At 47.5% G+C, this 20,486-nt stretch overlaps 1 protein-coding gene across 1 annotated transcript in view; it reads left to right on the plus strand.

Annotated features, from left to right (window-relative positions):
• PAPPA (pappalysin 1) overlaps positions 1-20,486 on the plus strand; it is a 240,318-nt gene that overhangs the window by 212,229 nt on the left and 7,603 nt on the right. Inside the window, 2 exon segments of the mRNA XM_001926753.7 lie at positions 4,986-5,057; positions 10,542-10,640. Of these exon segments, the coding sequence (XP_001926788.5) occupies positions 4,986-5,057; positions 10,542-10,640 (171 nt within the window).

The raw sequence follows: 20,486 nt of genomic DNA on the forward strand, positions 1-20,486 counted from the left end.
ACTAATTTTGACTTTCGTTAAGCACTTTGTGTGCCAAACCAAACAGTTCTGTGGGCTGTGCAGCCTGGAAGCCGTTGGCTTGCAGCTTTGGATGAGACAGACTCTTCCAGGCTGGACATCCAGGATTCAGAGGGGCAGCCTCTCTTCCATCAGCCCCCAAGGAGCACATCCCGTCTGCCCTGCACGTCCCCTGCTCAGGGTGCTAAGAAAGCTTCCCAATAGAAAATGCAGCTCACAGCCTCAGAGGTTTATCATTCTTCGAGGTAGCTGATATCTTGGCTTTTATCAGAGGTTCTGGGAAACAGATGGAAGGAGGAAAGAGGAGAAGAGAAGAAAGGGAAAGGGGGAGGAAAGGAGGGCGTGAAGGAGGAAGAGAGAGAATTAAGGAAAAGGCACATTGCCCCCTGCTGTGGCTCAGGTCACAGCTGTGGCACAGGTTGGATCCCTGGTCCCAGAACTTCAAAATTGACTGTATGACATGCAGCACTCTTTGTGAGGCATTTCCCTATTTACCACTTCATTTTGTGTTGACCATGCTCCAGTGAGATAAATATTACCACCCTTTTATGGAAGAGGAAGCTGAGGTTCTGAGAGGTTGTCACTGCCCAGTTCATATAACTGATTCTGATTTTTAGGCATTCTGTCCAGCAAGGCAACCACCCAACACAGTGTAAATAATAAACCTACACAATACATCAGACAAAGGATGCAGAGTTCATTCCATGAAGAGAAGGTATCGGTGTGGAAAACCCTGCCTGCCAAAAGCTTAAAGGCCAGAGGTAGCATGGTTCGGAGTGAATATGGAGTCTGGTCTACCCAGTGTATACAAGATGCTCTGTGCCCTGTAGGGGAAGCCCTTAGACAGACAGGTGTGTTCAGAACCCAGGGGCTTCTCATTCACTCCTGGGTGCACTCATATACATTCACGCCCTTGGCTATTTGTTTACTTGTTCATCAACTCACTAAACAGTGACGATGCACCTTCGAATGGTAGGTATTCTTCAACCATGAGTGGAAAAGGCCTAGACTTTTAAAGAGCTTACCCAGAAGAAAGCCAGAAGCTCAGCAACTGATAACCAAAGGCAAAAATAAATGATGTAATCCATTCACAGAAGGTCCCATACAGCAAGATAAAACCAAGGAGAAAAGAAAACTCATCTTAGAAGACATCAGGAAGGGGGTCCGATCTGGACCATAGGCTGAGGGGATCTTTTTAAGATACTTTCTTCTGTCTTTGGCTCCACCTGGGGCCTGTCTTCTCTGGGCTTCAGCTGTTAAACACTCTGCCTCTACATTTGTCCCAAAGCCTCTCTGCCTTTCTTAACCTTGGTCTTTACATGGGCCAAAAGAGTAAGCTTTTTTATACTTACAGGTTTAGGGTTTAGGGAAATTTGAAGGATGTCATGTTCAAATTATAGACTTGGAAATAAGATAGATGTGAGTTTTAATCCCGGACTGTTATGACATAATGTGTATGATTTGGGGCGGGTTGTTGAACTTCCCTGTGCCTCAGTTTCTCCTTGTGTAAACCAGAGTCCAAAACCGTACCTAAATACTCCATGATGTCACTTTTACGTAGAATCTGAAAGTAATACAAACAAATCGATATACAAAACAGAAAGAGACTAACAGACATAGGAAACAGACTTATGCTTAGCAAAAGGGAGAGGAAGGGAGACACCAATAAGGAATATAGGGTTAACAGAAGCAAACTACTGTTGGAAATAGGTAAGCGAGGATTTACTGTATAGGGCAGGGCATGACATTCAATCTAATAACCTATCATGGAATATAATCTGAAAAAATAACTGAGTCACTTCGCTGTACACCTGAAAAAAAGCACCTGTGTCATAGTTATGGTAAAAAATTACATGAGGTGAAAGCTCTGAGCACAGGGCTTAGAGCATAATATAGGCTTTAATAGGGAGCTTTGTGTTGCTGAGGAAAAGGATGACGATGATGGCATTGGTGGTGGTACTGTGATAGTGATGATGATGATGATGATGATGGCGGTGGTGGTGGTGGTGCCGATGGCCATTGCAGCCAAAAGAAAAGACAGTCTATTCTTCCTATGCAGCAAGGCAGGAAAGAAAGCTGTCTTAGAAAACCTACTCTGAAACGGCTTGGATTGGGCGAAAGTTCTCACTGGCATCCAGAGGAACAAGGCTGACGTTTGAGGGGTCCCACCTGGGATCTCCCAACATATGGTGTAAACAGCCTCGTCTTTCCTCCAGCCCCTGCTGCTGGTCCCCTTTCCCGGTCCTCCTTGCAGACAGAGGGGCCCTGTAGTGAGACAGGTGGGGCGTGCAGCCCTGTGGAATAGTGGAAAATCCAAAAGACGTGGAAAGGTAAATAGGCTCGTGCAGATAGTATAAAAGTCCTTTTTCTGAAATCACGTCAGGTAAACGTCAACTGACAGAAACTTGTACAACCACACCAAGACCTTCCTACAGACGAATTAAATTCGCTCCCAAATAAACAGGGGGGAGGGATGGCCATTAAATCTCTTGTGGATCCTAACCCTCCTGTTTTCTCCCACCTGAACCATTACCTAAGTGCCCCTCCAGCATCCCCGAATTGTGGCCCGGAACAGACTCTCAGGCCCAGAGATAAAAGTCTGGTTAAAGTTTCTCAGGGATTGAATGCAGGTGACTCCCCCCACTTGTGGGCCCCACGGCTGGGAAGCGAGGCGCAAGATAGTAGCTGAGCTGGAAGGAAGGGACACTGGAGGTCTCCCGTTCCTTCATTCGGTCAACATGTACTTGTTTGCTGTGCTCCGTCCTGAACCTGGGTGGGGAGACGGGCATCTAGTCAGATCCTGCCCTCAAGAACCTGCAGGAGTTAATCCTGGGTTAACTGTTTCCACATCATTTATCTCAACACATAATCACAACGAGCCTATGACATTTTAAGTACCCATTTCACAGTACCTAACTTCAGAATGGAAATTTCATGTCAGAACTGCAACCACGTCTGTCACGTGTCATTGCTCAGTCTTTCCTGTATGTCTCCTTATTTTAGGAGAAAGTAGACAGTATCAACAATGGCAGTAGGGGGCCAATGAATAGATTTCACATCATGAGACTGGGTGGCAGATCTCTGAGTTAGATTGTTTGTCCAAGATCTTTAATTAATTCAATCTACACTAAACTGTTTCTCTAAATTAGACACTCTGCTAGGCATTGTAAATGCTCTTCAGATGCTCTAAAAGAGAGAAGGATGAGTAAAGAAAATAATTGTCCTTTAGTACAACCGTTACTATTTTGAGATGGGTCCATTCATTTATAAGTTTTTACTGGGCGTCCTCCATGTACCAGGTGCCATTCTAGGCATGGAAGACCCAAGGGTGCACCAGAGATGCTGTGGGGCAGAGAAGAAAGGCACCCAACCCAGCCTTATCCAGACTGTGGAGTCACAAGCTTCCCTTTGTTCCAAGCTTACTGAGAAACCTAATCACAGTTTTGCTCCCATGTAGGTCTGCGCTTAGGGAGGGAGTGAGCAGGTCACATGGATTGTCCCTATTCTGGCCTATGTGAGTGTTCATTTCTTAGCTGAAACTCATCAACAGGCACTCAGCCAGTGGAGTGAGCTGCAGTCATAGAGACTTCCTCCTTTGCTTCCTGACATGCTTACCTGTCATTGCAAATCTAAGCATTTCCCTCCAGGTTATTTTAATTTGATTTTTTAAAAGTAATCATTGTAATCTGGCATGAAAAGTAAAGAATCTATGGCAAAAGAGGGTTGTGAGGTTGGCCCCCTTCCTGATGCTGTTTTATTTTCCTAGATTTGTTTATCTTTCTTTTTTCATCTACTTAAAAAAATGATCGTGTTGGGTTTTATGTTATGAGCTGCCTTAAATCATTTCCAAAACAATTGCTTAGTTTCAAATCTTGGTTTCTTCTCCTAACAGCTCTGGAGCTTGGGGAATTGATTCCCCTTATGACACAAGATTAATGCCCACCTCCCTGCGTGGTGGTGGGAAGTTTAATGAATAAAGTAATTAGCAACATGAATGCGCTCAATACATTTTAGTTGTCATTATACTACTACTGTTACCACTAATTATTAAGAGAGGCTATAGGTAAATACATACACGCATATCTATAAGCTCTGCCTGAGGGGGTTGGGAAAATCACCACAAGGGAAGGTAGTCTTGAACAGAAAGGTATAACTAGGGTTCTCCAGGTGATACGAGGAGGAAGGGCTTTCTGGAAAGGAGAGCAGCAGGAACAGAGTCACAGAGATGTGGAAGTGCGGGTAGCTGGCCCCCACGACCTGGCGGCAGGTGGAAACAGGAGGGTTTTCTGCATCTCCGGGGTTCTGAGCCAAAAGTTAATCCCTGCATCCTCAGGCTCACTGCTCTCCCCCTGTAGTGTGCATCAGAATCACGGTGGGAGGCTTGGTTTTAAAATGCATAGTCCCAGGCCCCGACCGCAGAGATTTAGATTCATTCGACCCAGGGCGGTGCTAAACATCTACCTTTTTCAGTGTGCTGCCCAATGGTCATGATCTGCAGTGCCTGCTCTGGGAAACCCTCTCCCACACCATTCTTCCATCCCCCTTCCTGCTGCAGCCACACACATGCATATGCATGCACGCACACACACGTGCGCACACACAGACACACACACACTCTCCGCTTCTTCCTTCCTCCCACCTTATCCCCAGCTCTGTCTGTGGGTCAAACACCAGCCAGGAATTTTCTTTCCAATCGTGTCTACATCCCCCAGTTCTGCTTTGCCTCAGCTCTTACTCCTACCAGAGAAATGCCGCATCGTGACACCTGTAGTGAACAAAAACATGACTTTAATCTCATGCCTCCTGTCACTGCAAGTACCTGGGCATATTCTCCATGCCAATGAAGGTCCCAAAGTCAGGACCTGGAAGATCTAAGAAGAGGTGAGGTGCTTGACTGTAGTGCCAACAAAGAGATGGCTCCCTCCCAGCCCCAAACCCATCTGACCTCTTCCTCCTTCTCTCTGCAGAGAGTCATCTGCACGGCTGGTCTTAAGTGGTACCCTCACCCTGCTCTGATCCACTGTGTCAAAGGCTGTGAGGTGAGTCTCTAGTCCTGGTCCTACTGTTATTACTACTGTTGTTCTATTAATCATGGCTACCATCTACTGTACCTACTAGGTGTTATGAATATCCCTTTAATGGACTTCTTGGACAGGAAGTCCCACTTTACAGGTCATGGGCTTGACACACAGAGATATCAACACATGCAACTCAAACATCCATTTAATGCCTAACAGAGTCAGGATTCTAAGCCAGGTGTTTCTGGCTCCAAGGCCTGTGTTCAACATAGTACTGTGTCTGTAAGAGGGGCTGGGAGGGGGCCATATTGCTTTAGCATCTATAATATGCCAGGCACATTTAACTTTTCCAGAACTGCATGAGCCAGGTTTTCCTTTTTAATTTTTTTTTTTTTTCACTTCTACTTTGCTGGTGACCATGAGTGGCAGCCCACTACCTTCGGCACACATCTGTCAGTCACTCATCCTTCAACCCTAGAAGCAATTTGGGCACCTTAAGCCCAACCACTAAGCTGAAGATAGAAGAGCCCCTCTGACCCTTCAGGTCCCAGACTTCACGGTAGAGCCGTTCCCTGGAACTTGGCGTTACAGAGCTCTGTCCTTGGGTGTCAGTGACAGGCTGGGGCAGGGTGCTTGGCATGTCACCTGTGTGTTCAAAGGGGTTCTGTCCATGGAACTCAGAGACTTTCTGTGTACCCCGATGCCCACTGAGATCTTTCCAGCTGGCATGGAAAGGAAGCCCCACATTCCATCTAGGTGGAAGTTCAAAGCTCTGTGGTCCCCCAAGAACTCCCTCAGGAAAATCCAGGTGAAAAGGACTAGACTGTGCTCTAGAAATTGTACTTGTTATATTTGATGAAATTCTTTTAAAAAAATGTTTTTATTGTAGTTGATTTTTTATTATAGATGATTTTTTATAGTTGTATTATAGTTGATTATTATAGTTTTATTATAGTTTAAATTCTTTTTTTTTTTTTTGGCTTTTCTAGGGCCACTTCCCACGGTATATGGAGGTTCCCAGGCTAGGGTTCTAATTGGAGCTGTAGCCACCGGCCTATGCCACAGCCACAGCAATGCGGGATGCAAGCCACATCTGCGACCTACACCACGGCTCACGGCAACGCCGGATTCTTAACCCACTGAGCAAGGCCAGGGATTGAACCCGCAACCTCATCGTTCCTAGTCATATTCGTTAACCACTGTGCCATGACAGGAACTCCTAAAGTTGAAATTCTTTTTAAAATTTTTTATTATAGTTGATTTACAATGTTCTGTCAATTTCTGCTGTACAGCACAGTGACCCAGTTATACATACATATATGTATATATACACATTCTTTTTTTTCATATTATCTTCCATCATGTTCCATCACAAGTGACTAGATACAGTTCCCTGTGCTATACAGCAGGATCTTATTGCTCATCCACTCCAAATGCAAAAGTTTGCATATTTGATGAAATTCTTCAAGTGTCCCAACTAGAATACTCTTCTAGGTGAAGGGGACACTGACACCAAGGCAGCAGCCAGGTCTAAAATTTGATGGAATGCTAAACTGGAACGGCTCTTAATGTGACCTAACCCTACTCGCAGGCTGTATAGTGTGGAAAAAGAGGGCCAGAGAAGGGATGGACTGGCCTGGAGGTGGCACAGCATAACAGATGCAGAACCAAAGCATGAACCCAGGTCTCCTGACTTCCAGGCCCATGATTTCCCTCCTCCACTAGGCTACCTCCTTCCCATGAACCATCCCCCAGCCTATAAGTGTCACAGGACAGTCCCTGGGTCACATTTCTTTCTGTGTATTGACTAGGGACCCCCTGTGGCATCTTCTCAGGGCACAGGACACTGTAAAGTTTAAGAATCCTCACTGTCCTAAGATTCAGCAGGAATAGCAAAACCCGAGCCAGGGACCTGAGGCCATTGCGTCCTTCCATCTCTCAGGCTCAGTCCAGCATTTCAGAGAAAGCTTGGATTACCTGGGCATTCATCCTGCTGAGTCGGCGGTCTGGGGTCTGGGCAACCAGGGTGACAGTGGAATTCGATCTCTCCTTTGACTCAGCACTAAGGCCTAAGAGACCCTCACCTGTCAGGCTCTGGGCTCTGCCAACGATGCTTATCGCCTTTGCCCTTGCAGGCGCCCCCTTGTCTCCTTCTTAACTCAGAGCTGATAGTTTGTCTGTTGTCTGGGGCTGAAAAGTATGCTTAGAAGAGACACAAATGCTGGGTCCGGGGAGGAGTCATCAACCTGGAATGTCTACAGGTAGCCAAGATTGAGAAAGAGTTTTGGGACCCCTAAGCCCCCTGCCCTCTCCCCAGAGCTGTGTCCAAAGTGGTTATATACTCACTTGTTCATCAAAGCTTTCCTGGGTGCCTATTACATGCCCAGAACCACCCTAGGTTCTGAAAGTAATGATGGTCTTGGTCAAGTGAAAACAGTACGTATGTTCTCCCTGACTCAGTAGATCTACTTTCTTGCCCTTCATCCACCCAGCCAGCCATCATTTCACTAGATAAATATTTAAGGAATATATGTTTGATAAAGTTTTGCTCAAACTGCCAAACATTTTGCTAAGATATAAAAATGGATGATATACATTCCCTGCCCATAAGAAATTCACAGTCGAGGAAAAGACATAGACAATTAAAGAATAATTCTGATATACCAAGAACTGTAACCAAAGCAGGTACATGAAGCTGCATAAGCACAGAGTATCTGGGGGTTATCGGGAAGGCATTTTGGAGGCGTGATGTTTGAGCTGGATTGTGGAGGATGAATAGTTTTCCAGAACACACTATTAGTAGAAGTAGCAGCATGAGAAATACCAGAGACAGGGGAAATATCTAAGCTGTAGAGCTTTCCACATGTCCTTCTCTCTGTCCAGAAACCCTCCCCACTCCACCCCCAGCTAATGAACGCCTACTCCTCTCCTGATCTCAGCTGAATGTCATTTCCTCGGGGACTCCTTCATGGAGCTCTCTGATTAGGTCAAAGCCTCCTACTCTTAACTCCAACAGCATCATGTACCTTTCCTCCACCGCTCTTATCACAGTGGAAATTGGCTGACTAGACATATTTGAATAAAGTCTGCCTCTAGAGGGGTGGGAACTCGGTTCACAGTGACTCATGATTACACCCCCCCCCCTTTTAGCACAAAGTGTAACACATAGTAGGCTTTCAATAGACAGGATTGAATAGAATACGACAGATGGATGGCTGGGCAAATGGATGGGTAGATGGGAGGATACATGCATGGATGTAGCAACAGGAAAGGGTACAGAGAAGAGAATACCTAGTGATGAGACTGGAGGTTTATTTCAGGGGCCAGATAGAAAAGAATCATTTTTAGTTTATTCTTCCCCTTCTACTCCAGTTACTCCTTTACCAAGCCAGTGCCTTTTATTCTAAGGAAGAGACATTGGGTTTCCTCCCTTAGCCTTTGTATATGATATGAAGACAAGCATAGAGGACAGAGCTCACAGGCAAATCCCCGAATGCCCAGAAAAGAGCCAAGGGCTTATGCTTTGTTGTCTGTGCCCCTCTGCTCTCATATGAATGTGGTCATGTATGCGCTGTGGCAGCTGCATGGCTGTCACACCTGTGCTCACAGCCATGCGTATGTGCACACACAGTGGAGCACAGCTCTTGGCTGTTCTTGGCTCTGTCTCCCTAAGCCCTTTTTTAGCCCCTAATAAGGCAGTGATGAAGGGGAATCAGACAGCCTGAGTTGGGGGCACAAGACTAAATTTGGAGCAGTGAGTTGTGAGAGACAAATGCCACATAGGGTGGACTCTTTGTGACCATGGCTCTCCCCAAAGCAGGCCCACAAAAAGGCTTTTTGTAGGGACGCTCAAAACTTCAGGGTGGGAGAGAGAGATTGTTGGGTCATAGGGATTGCGCTGGGATGCAGTTGTCTTAGTCACCTGATGAGACCACCTACCTGAACTTTAATCTGAGGGGTTTCACTTTGATCTGCTTTCTTTATTAAAGGGTTACATAGTATTACCTTTGATGAGGGGAGGGGTATGGTCATTGCTTTGAGAAATCAGGGGACTAATTCTGCCTCCTCATTTCACCACTGGGAGTCCTAAGGCCCAGAGAAGATAAGCTACTTAATAAGGACTAAGTAGGAATTCCCCCGTGGCTCAGTGGTAATGAACCCAACTAGTATCCATGGGAATGCAGGATCCATCCCTGGCCTCGTTCATTGGGTTAAAGATCTAGCATTGTTGCCATGAGCTATAGTGTAGGTCACAGACCTGGCTCGGATCCCACATTGCTGTGGCTGTGGTGTAGGCTGGCAGCTCCAGCTCCAATCTGACCCCTCGCCTAGGAAATCTTCCATATGCCGGGGGTGCGGCCCTAAAAAAGAGAAAAAAAAAAAAAAAAAAAAAAAAAAAAAAAAAGCAAGTATCCAACCAGGGGGCTGAGATTTGGAAGACTAGAACCCAGGTTTTCTAAACCCCTGCCAATTGCCTTTCCATGCTGCCAGTACGATTATGTTCTGTTCCAGAAATACCTTGTTTAAGTGCCAGGTTGTGCCCAGCATTGCACTAGGTGGCTGGGAGACAAATGGGGAGCTGGGTAGTGGCCGTGTCTTTGAGGAGCTCATGGTCTTGCACCAGCTCCAGGCACATAAGCGACCATAGAAGACCATGTGCTCCGTGTTCAGGTGGGAAATGCATGTGCCTGCAGTGCGGGGTGGGAGGGCAGTGCAGAGACCCCCGACTTTCCCCCAAGATGACTCTGGCTTCAGATCAGTGATGACTTACCCCTGTCATCATTTCTTCATCTTTCAAGCATCACAGACTCAGAGGAACACAGGGACAAAAATAAAGAAATCACCATGTGCTAGATAAAGCCTAGAATGGCAGAGAAAAAAGAAGGAGCGAACTTAGGTTGAAGTCACCACTCTGCCTCTGCTAGTCTGCTCTTGGCCGAGTCTTTTTCTTTCTCTGGACCTCAAGGTCTCCACATGTGACGTGGGGCAAATATCTGTACTCCTGTGTTAGGAGAGGAAACCCCCACAATGGTCCACCAGCCGCTGTGCCCAAATCCTATGAATTCTTATATTCAGACTTTACACTTCTTGGGTAGTTTACATTCATCTTCCTAATCTATTTGCATATCTCTTATTATAAATAAATCATGTTTGTAATTACCTACTGCCAGGAAAAGTGGGAGAAGAGGGCTCAAATGGTCTTATCATTTCTTCAAGGGAAATGAGCCCCCTCCTTCAAAGATTTAGTAGTCTGTCTTTCCTGTGGCTTTGCATACCCAGCATATAAGAGTGTGTCTCCTAGCCCATCCATAGTTTAGTTGGGAAAACTTAGCTGGGTAAGTCTTGAAACATGGTAGAAGTGACAACTGGTCCAAAAGGGTGTTGGGATTTGAAGCCAGGTGGGTTGACTATAGAGGTTGGTGAGGAGATGAGAGACAGCTAAATCTGTACAGAGCCACCCACCCACCTCACTCCTTTTCTTCCTGCCTCCCTCCTCCTGTACAGCCCTTCATGGGAGACAATTACTGTGATGCCATCAACAACCGAGCCTTCTGCAACTATGATGGTGGGGACTGCTGCGCTTCTACAGTGAAGACCAAAAAGGTAGGCCGGTGCGCGCCCCCCCCCCCCGCAGCCGCCCCCCGGAAGCCCCTCCAGCTTACTGGGCCAGCATCCTCTCTACCTGCTGGACAACCCACTGTCCTGTGTGTCAGCGTGCGTCGACAAGCCTTATTATGTTTCTCACTCTTACAGTCAGTAAGTGAGCTAAAATCATGTGCAGAGCCCTGAGTTAGGTGTGGAGGTTCCTGGACAATCTCTGTAGATGTGATCCCTTAGCCTTGAAGCTGAGAGTCAAGTATGGAAGGAGACAAAGTGCAGTACTTTTTAAGGGAAAGGACAGAGTTGTGGGGGGGCCTGGGGAAAGGGTTGAAGAACGCTCTTGTGGAGAATTGATGCTAAAGCTTGAGGGATGCGGAGAAGGGGGAGGGAGGTAGCCAGGAAAAGTGTCCAGGGCAGGAGACTGGCATGTACCATCCTGGAACAAACACATGTGGCTAAAGTCTAGAGGAAGAGGGAAGATGGGATGTTCCCAACTGGGTCAGTTATGGCCCTTGAGCATTTTATAATCTCTTTTGTTGTTTACACCTGTAGATTAGGAGGTGTGTTCTCAGTTGCCATTTCTTCCTTAGTGTATTAGGCTGTGACAGGAATGAGTCAGGTATTTCCAGGAAAACTGGAACATCCTCCTGAGATGCATCTCGGCCACCACTTCCGCTCTCCTCCAGAGTGTGGGGCCTGAGCCAGAACTCAGGAGAGAGGTGGTCCACCTGGGCAAACCCAAGCCGAAGAGTATTCTTGTGATGAATGAGTTCACGGGGAACTATTTCTACGTTTATATTCATCTATACTCTAGGCTGAAAGAGCATTTGATCTAGTCTCTCGTGTTAACAAGGGGAGACTGGGTTCTTGAGACAGGAAGGGCAAAAGAATTGCAGTCATTTTGGTGAAAGAGTCCGCTGTGATGATATGGTCCAAACCTCTCATTTCCTTATTGGGGGCTCCGAGGTGCATAAGGGAGGAATGGTTTGTCCAAGGGAACATAGTGAGTGATAGAAAAAAAGCAAGGTTCCCGGGTTCCTGTCCTCGTCCCTTTATAGCCTTGTGTCCTTAAGAGAATCAGCTCCTTCAAGAAAGTTGCTCTGATTCTAAAATACAGGGGTGAGCAGGGTGAGACCCACGAAACATGCTATAATTAGAGAACTGTTACTGCATCTCTTGGTTGGTGCCAGGCTTCTCTGGGATCGGTCAGTCCTGGATGGGCAACACATTCTAGCATGCCTAATCTTTTTTTTTTTTTTTTCTTAAATAAAACACTGCTCAAGTACAGGTTAATAAAGTTCACTTTTGCTAATAAATTTATTTTTTTCACAATTTTGAAATACTACGGAATCCAGAAAGTAAAAGAGAATACCCTGATTATTTTATAATCCAGAGATAGACACTGCTTTTCTTTTGATGTGTTGTTTTGTGTGTGTTAAGTATGTAGGTATTTGTGTTTATGGATATGTTGCTGCATTTCCCTCTGGGATCGCATTGTGTTGTATACCTAGCGTAGGAAATTTTATATTTAAGAACTGATATTAGTATAAACTTCTTGGATATATTTTTTTGCTATACTATTATTTAGTATATGGTTGTGATGTACAGCAGTTTATGTAAGCATTTATCTCCACCTTTTGATTTTAACTTTCAGGTTATTTCACTTTCTCACAATGATAAATAATGATGCTAATGAACAGCTTTACACCGAAATATTTTTATAGTTCTAGGTATTCATTCACAGCTGATTCTTAGAATTGCACTGAGTAGGATAAAAGGTGTGAGCCTTTTTAGGCTTTTGATATCTTTGCCAAAGGAATACAGTGTCTTTCACTCCATCGGAGTCGGCCGCTTTTGACAGTAAGGTGACAATGAAGTTTGTGTTTTAAATAGAAGTTTGTGTAGAATTATGTTATTCATCTGACACCATCATTTGGAGAAGGAGCAGCTCCGTTTAAAGGGATTTTCCTACCAGCTATAACTTTGGTACTAAAAACGTCAAAAAAAAAATCCCAAAATCAAAACTTATTTTATTGGGAAACTTCTTTAAATGGATTGCTATTTCTACAGAGTGCATGGTAGAGACATGAAGTCATGATGGAGGTTCAGCTGCAGATTCCAAATTTTTACAGTCACCTGAATATATGTGTGAATGTATCTATATCTCAAATGGCTGACTCTCTGTTCTGATACTGGGTTCAGCTGCAGCAATTTCACTCAGGGTCCTGAGATGAGTGCTCTTTATTAAGGGGCCCAGAGTTGGTTCTCTGCTAGTGCCAAACATGGTCCCTAATCTTTCTTTCCCTTTTCTTTTCTACCTATGTTATAAATAATTTTGACTTTTGATGTTGAAAGGTTACCTTCTCCCACTTTTATTTTTATTAGGGTATAGTTGATTTACAGTGTTGAGTCACTTTCTGCTGTACAGCTTAGTGACCCAGTTTATATGTATATCCTTTTCCTCATATTATCTTCCATTATGGTCTACCCCAAGAGACTGGCCTTGACCCTGCTGATTCCACTTGGAGACAATTCACTGTAGACCTAGTTGGCCAGAGACCCTGAGGATGGGACCCTCTCCTTGACAAGGCAAAAGCAGTTTTTCCAGCAGCAAAGACAGGATGGGGAGCAGCTGAGGCAGCCAACCTTGCCAGTCACCCCACCTTCCCAAACCAGAGTTTCCCCTGCGCACAGAACAGTCCTGGTTTCTGTCTCCCGCTTCCATAGCAAAAGCCTCTGAGGGCAGGAGAGGGGCCAGAATGGGGCTTCCTTCCTCTCCTCCTCCTGCCCTCACCTGCTGGTCCAGTTTAATCCCCACCTGTACTCAATCCCAGTCCCATATCACGGGAAGGTCCCTGCCCGTAAACTCATAGCCTGGCACCCAGAATCTCATTGACAGGGAGCTGCACTTCATGCACCTTCCTGAACGGCAGTCATCGAGCACTTGCCATGGGTTAAGTGCTTTGCCACGGGCTAGAATCTCTGTGCACCTTCTCTGCTTAGACTCCAACAAAGTGCACAGCTGAGACTCAAGAGGTGGAACCACTTGTACAAGGTGCCCGAGTGGCATGTAGAATTTAGGATTTCCTGACTCCAAACAAGAGGGTAGCGACTGTTTTTTGAGAGATTACTATCGGTCGAGCATAGTGTCACCTGTCCTTACATGTGTCATTTCATTGGCACAGTAGCCCTGTTGCAGGTGTATTTTTTTTTTTTCTTTTTGTCTTATTGTCTTTTTCTAGGGCTGCACCCATGGCATACTGAGGTTCCCAGGTGAGGGGTCTAATCGGAGCTGGAGCCACTGGTCTATACCACAGCCACAGCAACATGGGATCTGAGCTGCTTCTGTGTCCTACACCACAGCTCACAGCAATGCCGGATTCGTAACCCACAGAGTGAGGCCAGGGATCGAACCTGCAACCTCATGGTTCCTAGTCAGATTCATTTCTGCTGTGCTACGATGGGAACTCCTAGGTGTGTGTGTTTGTTTTTTATCCTCATTTTATAGATGATGCATCTGCAGCTTAGAAGGGGTGGGTCACAGAGCCAGTAAGCAATAGAGCTTAGACGCAAACCTTGTGCTCTAGACTGCACAGCACCTGCCTCTCACCCCATCCTGAAGACCCAGCTACAGTGGGCTGGCATCTTGCCCTTCTTCTAGTGGATGGGCTTCTTGCTTCCTGTGCTTCTAGACTGGGGTCCTAGGTATGACCTCCAGCCCCATGGTCAAGCACTCAGCACCTTCCCCTGGATCCCATTCTTACCTGCTCCCCACCTACACCTCTTCTCAGCCCCCAGAGCTGGGGCCTCCCAGTCACTTGGCCCAGAATGATGTCTGTCTGCTCCCTCCAGCCTTCCTCCCTTTGTACGTCTATATAGACACCAGCTGTTCCCCATGTCTGCCTTGTGGGGTGACCTGGGCCCTGCTGGCAAACAAAAGCAAGACAGTGCAGGAAACTCTGTCTGACAGGGGTGACCAGCTTCCCGCCCAGCCCGGACACCTGTCTGCAGTGCAAGGCAGACAGGAAGCGGCAGGGCGCAGCATGCCAGCTTATTATTTTCCTGTTGGAGCCTTGAGGAGTCTCAAATACAGAGCAGATTCCCAGAATGGTTGCTTCAACAGTTTCCTCTCATAACAAAGAAGTTCTCAGTTATCATTGGAGTCCTTCTAAGCAAGCATGTGTTGGGGATGGAAGGGAGGAGGGGGAAACAACCTTAACGCGGTCCACATACCAGGGCTCTCTAAGGCGTGGTGGCCTGGAACACTGGCTATGTTGAGGGCGGCTCCTAAGAGACTGATTCTGGAAGATGTCTGGGGAACGGAGGTGTAGTCTGAGTTCTACCACTTAGCTCTGCGGCTTTGGCCAGGCCAGACTCACCTTAGGTCTTTATCTCTTGATAGTTGGATGAGATTCATGTCTAAGCACTTGCCACCTGGCGTCTTGAGTGAGGTGGTCATTGAGCAGGAACTTGAAAGCTAATCAGGGCTGAGACCAAGGCAAGTAAGAAATTAAGCCTGGGAGCATGTTTCAGCACAGGACAGCATGCCCACTGCAGACATGAAGTGGACAGTTGCCACATTCATTTGCTAAATCTAAGTGAAAAATGTGGTTTCTTGAGAAAGGGCATTCAGCCCACATGGAGCCCATTGGTCGAAGCACGCTAGTGAGCCTCTAAGATGTGGGGAGATAAGCAAAACCAGGAGATGGAAAGCAGCATTCCTAGCAGAGTTGCTAGAGGGTGGAATGCTGAGTGGCAGAGCCAGGAGCATAAACAGCAACAGCTCTAACATCTGGGCTTAGCAACTAGAATGGTCCTCTTAAAAGAAGTCAGGGGAGTTCCCACTGGGGCTCAGTGGGTCATGAACCTGACTAGAACCCATGAATATGCAGGTCCGATCCCTGGCCTCCTTCAGTGGGTTAAGCATCCGGAGTTGCTGTGAGCTGTGGTGTAGGTTGTAGGCATGGCTTGGATCTTGTGTTGCTGTGGCTGTGGCCAGCGGCTACAGCTCCAATCTGACCCCTAGCCTGGGAACTTCCATATGTTGCAGGTGCAGCCACAAAAAAAAAAAAAAAAAAAAAGTCAGGAGGCATCACACCTCCATGCAAAACTCTTCCATACCTCTCCATTTTCCTCAGAGTGAAAACCAGTCCTTCCAGTGGCCTGCAAGACCCTGCATCCTTGCAGTGTGGGTGGGGTATGCCTACCCCCTTACCTCTCTGACCTCACCTCCCACTCCTGGTACCCTCCTCCACCTCTCACACCTGGTGCCATTAACTCCAGCCCTCTGGATCCCTCACCACCCTTTGCACAGGCCAGGCATCCTCCTACCTTTCAACTTTCACCACTAGCTGTTCCTTTGGCTGAGAACGTTCTTCTCCACTCATCCTCATGCCTCACTCCAAGTCTTTGCGCACGTGTCTTGTTCTCCAGGTGCCCCGCCCTGATCACCCACCTTCCCTCACCTCTGGGCTCACTCCATACCCATTCCCCTTGGCTTCCATGCTTTTCTTCCATAACACATATCACTTTGCACATATTATAAAATGCACTTATTATTTATCATCTGACAATCTCTCTACCTCTTGCTGCTCAAATGAAAATTGCATGAGGGCAAGAATGTGCATCTCCTTCAGTCACTGTTGTATCCCACACTGTGATGAGCTGCATTGTGGAGACCCTACTACGTAGTAGATACTATGCTGGGCCATGAGCAAGGCGGACCAGGGGCCAGCCATGCTGACTTCAGAGCTTGCAGACCTGTGGCCTGGCATTCAGAGTAGAGTAAATGTTTGTGGAGGCACAGCAAGTGAGAAGAGTCAGCAAAGCTTCCTTGAGAAGGCAGCCTCTGAGGTGAGACCTGGAAGGTGTGTAGGTCTTAGCAGGTGAAAGGAGGAGGAGAAAGATAGGAGAGAAGAGTGTTTCTGGTGGACAGCACAGTTTGTGCAAAGGCCCAGAACAAGGGAACCATAACTGGCTGAATATGGCTAGAGCACAGTGCAAGGGGGGGAGGCTAAGGGGTGAGCCTAAAGACCTATGCAAGGCTTTTAAAAGCCATGCTGGGGAATTTGAACTTTATCCAGGGAGTAGTGGGGGTATTCAATGATTTTTAAGCCCTGAACCAGCCTAGAGGATCCTAGAAGGCTTCCTGGAAGAGGGGGCAGAGGTGCTCAACTTGGAAGATTAATAAGAGATAACAGACAAATGGCTAAGCAGAGAAGACTCATTCCTCCTTGTCCAGAAATCACTGGTTTCTAGCGTGTGGCGATTTCCCCGCTGTGGGATGTAGCTTTGACTTTTTCATGTGGGTGAATTAAACACCCATTTCAACCTGATCCTATGAAAAGAATCAGACCTTTCTATCCCTCGAAGTTATCATTATCATAACCAGTGTCCATATCACCATCACTGGCATTAATATCGCGGTCATTTATTGAGCATATATTATACACCATGCACTGTATGCTTTTCTCGAATTAATTATCCTTTATCCAAAGTACTTTTATGTGGCAGCACTGTTATAACCTCCATTTTACAGTCCCTCCAAAGAAGTAACTTGCCTAGTGGCATACACCATGCCACTAACAGGGCAAGGACTCAAACCCAGATCTTTCTCGTCTGCCCTGGTGTGTTCCTTCACTTCACCCCTACTTTTCCTCCATTTTCTCCTCCACTTGTCCACCTTTAAGCAATCATCCGTATCCACTGACTGCTGCATGCCCCCTGCCAGGCACAACACGCCCTTCCCCAAAGGCACTTGTGGGGGAGCCCCCATCCCCAGCGTTTCGCCTGGCTCTGTTTGAGCTCATGAGGTCATTCCATCAACACTGTGATGACCCAGAGACCCACTGTGGTGCAGTGACTCGCCCAGGGCCCCACAGTGGGTGGGTGGACAGTTGAGGCTTCCAGACCCTTCGCACAGGGTTCCTCCTGCTCCCCACCACTGCACCCTCTCTGCTTGTGACCTCCCTGTTGGGTCTGAGTCAGAGCCCAGGCCTCCAGCCAGGGCCCCGTGGCGCGTTTGCCTGGGCTACGTTCCTGAGCCACTCACACACGTGGGTGGAGGTGTTATCCTGGGCAGCTCACCCATGGGGAGAAATCCCTGGGCCTCAGCACTGTCTCCAGCCCAGAGGGAAAGAGAGAATCCTGGCCTTCAGTCACTGACCTGGGCTTGTTGACAGAATCCCTGAGTGGGTGGCCAAGCCATTTATGGGACAGCCTAGCCGCACGGTGCTGGGAATCCCAAATGTAAACTGGCCGCTGTGGCATTCATGCTGTGGGTGGTAGGCTTCCTTGGGAGGCCGGCTGGGGGAGAAGGTGAAAGCTGCTGGGGGGATCAGGGAGTCAAGCTCAGAGCCAGCTTTATTAGGACGGGACCCTTCTCTCCATGCTTCCTCTGGGAAAAGGGGCCCCTGGCTCTATTCTGCCTGCTTCTCTGGAGATGGGCCTCAGGGGTGCTTACAAACAGGGTGCAGAGCCCAAGCCCCTGCCAGACGAGTGACTCACCTCTTTGTGTCTTTGTTTCCTCTAAGATATAGAACGAGGATAGTAAGAATGGCTGCCTTATTAGGGCTGCTGGGAAGAGTGAGTGAGATAACTGGGTGCCAGGCAGTCTATAAGGGAAAAAGGCTAGTGGCTTTGAAAAAGACCACGCAGCAGTCAGCCTGGCTGGGGTGTGAAGACGGCCTTCCACTTTACTCTCACCAGCTGACAAGCTCTTGGTATTTGGAATGGGGGTTAAATTCTGCAGTGTCCACTTAACTGACTGGTAGTGAGGCCCAGGGAAGGTTTGCTTCCTTTTCAACATTCTGAAGCCTCTACATCCCCATCTGTAAGTTGAGTAGCTAAGGACAATTGCCTCTTGAGGTTGAGCGGAGCCCCCAAAAGAGCACTTGGAACTCGTCTAACCCATGGACAGCTTCAGGCGGTGCCTGCGTGCATGTGAAGGGTTGTTCATGGCTGGGAACCCAGATGGACAGGCGTCCCCTTCTTTTCTAGATCAGACCTGGGAACACCTGGAGCATCAGGGGGAGTGGCAACCTCCACCTCCTCTTCCTATTTGCTGGCCCCTGATAAGGGAGGAGAGGAGACCCCAAGGCAGGCTCTGCACATTCACAGAGAGGCGAGAGGAAGGGCGCTGGGCCATGCTTGTCCTCTGCCCGGGGCCTCTGCCAGCTTGTTTGGAGATAGCACTGCTCCCTTAGCTCCTCAGTAGAACCCTTGTCTCACAGACAGAAGGTGAAGTCCTCAGGGTGCTAAGGACCTGCCCGAGGACCTGCCCGAGTGCCTCTTGGGGCCCATGTTGAACCCAGACCTGCTGCCCGCCAGGCCCATAGTGAGGCTCAGTAAATGCAGCTGCCTTTACAAGCCTGTGGGGGCCACACGGAGGCACAGGTCTTTCTCCTGAGACCAGACATTCTAGACTTTGTTGAGTTCTGACTGAAGTTCCTTCCCATAGGTTCCAGCCACATTCCTTTAGGGAAGTGCTGAACCTCCCTCGGCCAACCCAGGGAGGAAAGAGAATGGTTACACTACGCCCCCAGCGCCAGAGTGGCCAGACTGGCCTGAGAAGCTGACTAGTGATCAGGCCCCGCCAGCTGACCATTTTGGAGAAGCTAATGGAACTAGGGGGTGACAGAAAGGAGAACACACAAGATGCAGACCATGGAGAAAGTCTATATTTCTCCATCTTTTCTGCCCAGGGTCTTCTGCCTGTCTCAGACTAAGAAGGATTTTCAGACAGAAAAGAAGGTAGAGGTCATTAAATCTTAAGGCACAGATAGGGAAACTGGAGTCCAGAGAAAGGAAGTAACTTACACGAAGTCACACAGCCACGGAGGGCAAGAGCAGAGGCTCCCTGACTTGTATTTTGCCTGTATCTATGCCTTCATCTATTCTTCCATTCATGGGTCCCTTGGATGCCTGCTGTGAAGTAAAGACTCAGTTCAGCCACAGACATAGGCTCTGACCAGACTGTGATAACATAGAGATGCAGAAGTGGTTCTATACAAGAATGGTGTAAAAACAGAACGATGACATGTGAAGATGAGCATGATGAGGCCATCTTTGGTCAGACTAATGAAGGAGGAGGTGGTGCTTGAGCTAAGACCTGATGAATGAAGGGGAGCTGGCCAGGAAAGAGCAGGAGTGGGAAGTAACATGAAAAGCAGGAAAACGTTGGGGTATTTGAAGAACCAGTAGATTAGCCACAGAGACAAAGGGGACAAAGGGAACAAGGTGAGGTCTGAGAATTGTATGCAGATCATGCAAGGCCTTGAAGTCCTTGTCTAAAGAGGTAGATTCTGCTGCATGTTTTTTAGCCTGTTTGGAGGTACAGCAGGAAGCATGAAAGATCAATTAGATGAAAAGCGCTTCCTAAAGAATCATGAGCCTTCAGTGGAAACGAATCCAACCAGTATCCATGAGGATGCGGGTTCAATACCTGACCTTGCTCAGTGGGTTAAGGATCCAGCATTTGCGTGTAGGTTGCAGATGCAGCTTAGACCCTGAGTTTCTGTGGCATAGGGCAGCAGCTGCAGCTCCAATTCAATCCCTAGCCTGGAGGGAAAGAATTATGGAGAGCACTGTCCATAGTCATGCACAGTAACTGGATCTCCCCACTTGACCCCATCTGTTAGATTTGGACATGGTTCTGCCCTTACTTTCCCTACTTGGACCTGGAGGGTTTTCTCTGTCTGCTTCTGTTAGAGGAGAAGAGGTTGTAGAAGCGTCTTCCAGATTGGAAAGTACCACCTCTGCATAGGTGTGGCTGATGGGGAGTGAGTGCCCTGAACAGGGCACAGTGAGCAATTGTAAGCAGCAAGGCAGGCTCTGCATGGGAGAAGCAGC

Source organism: Sus scrofa, chromosome 1 (genome assembly GCF_000003025.6).
Source record: "Sus scrofa isolate TJ Tabasco breed Duroc chromosome 1, Sscrofa11.1, whole genome shotgun sequence".
Classification (NCBI taxonomy): Eukaryota; Metazoa; Chordata; class Mammalia; order Artiodactyla; family Suidae; genus Sus; species Sus scrofa.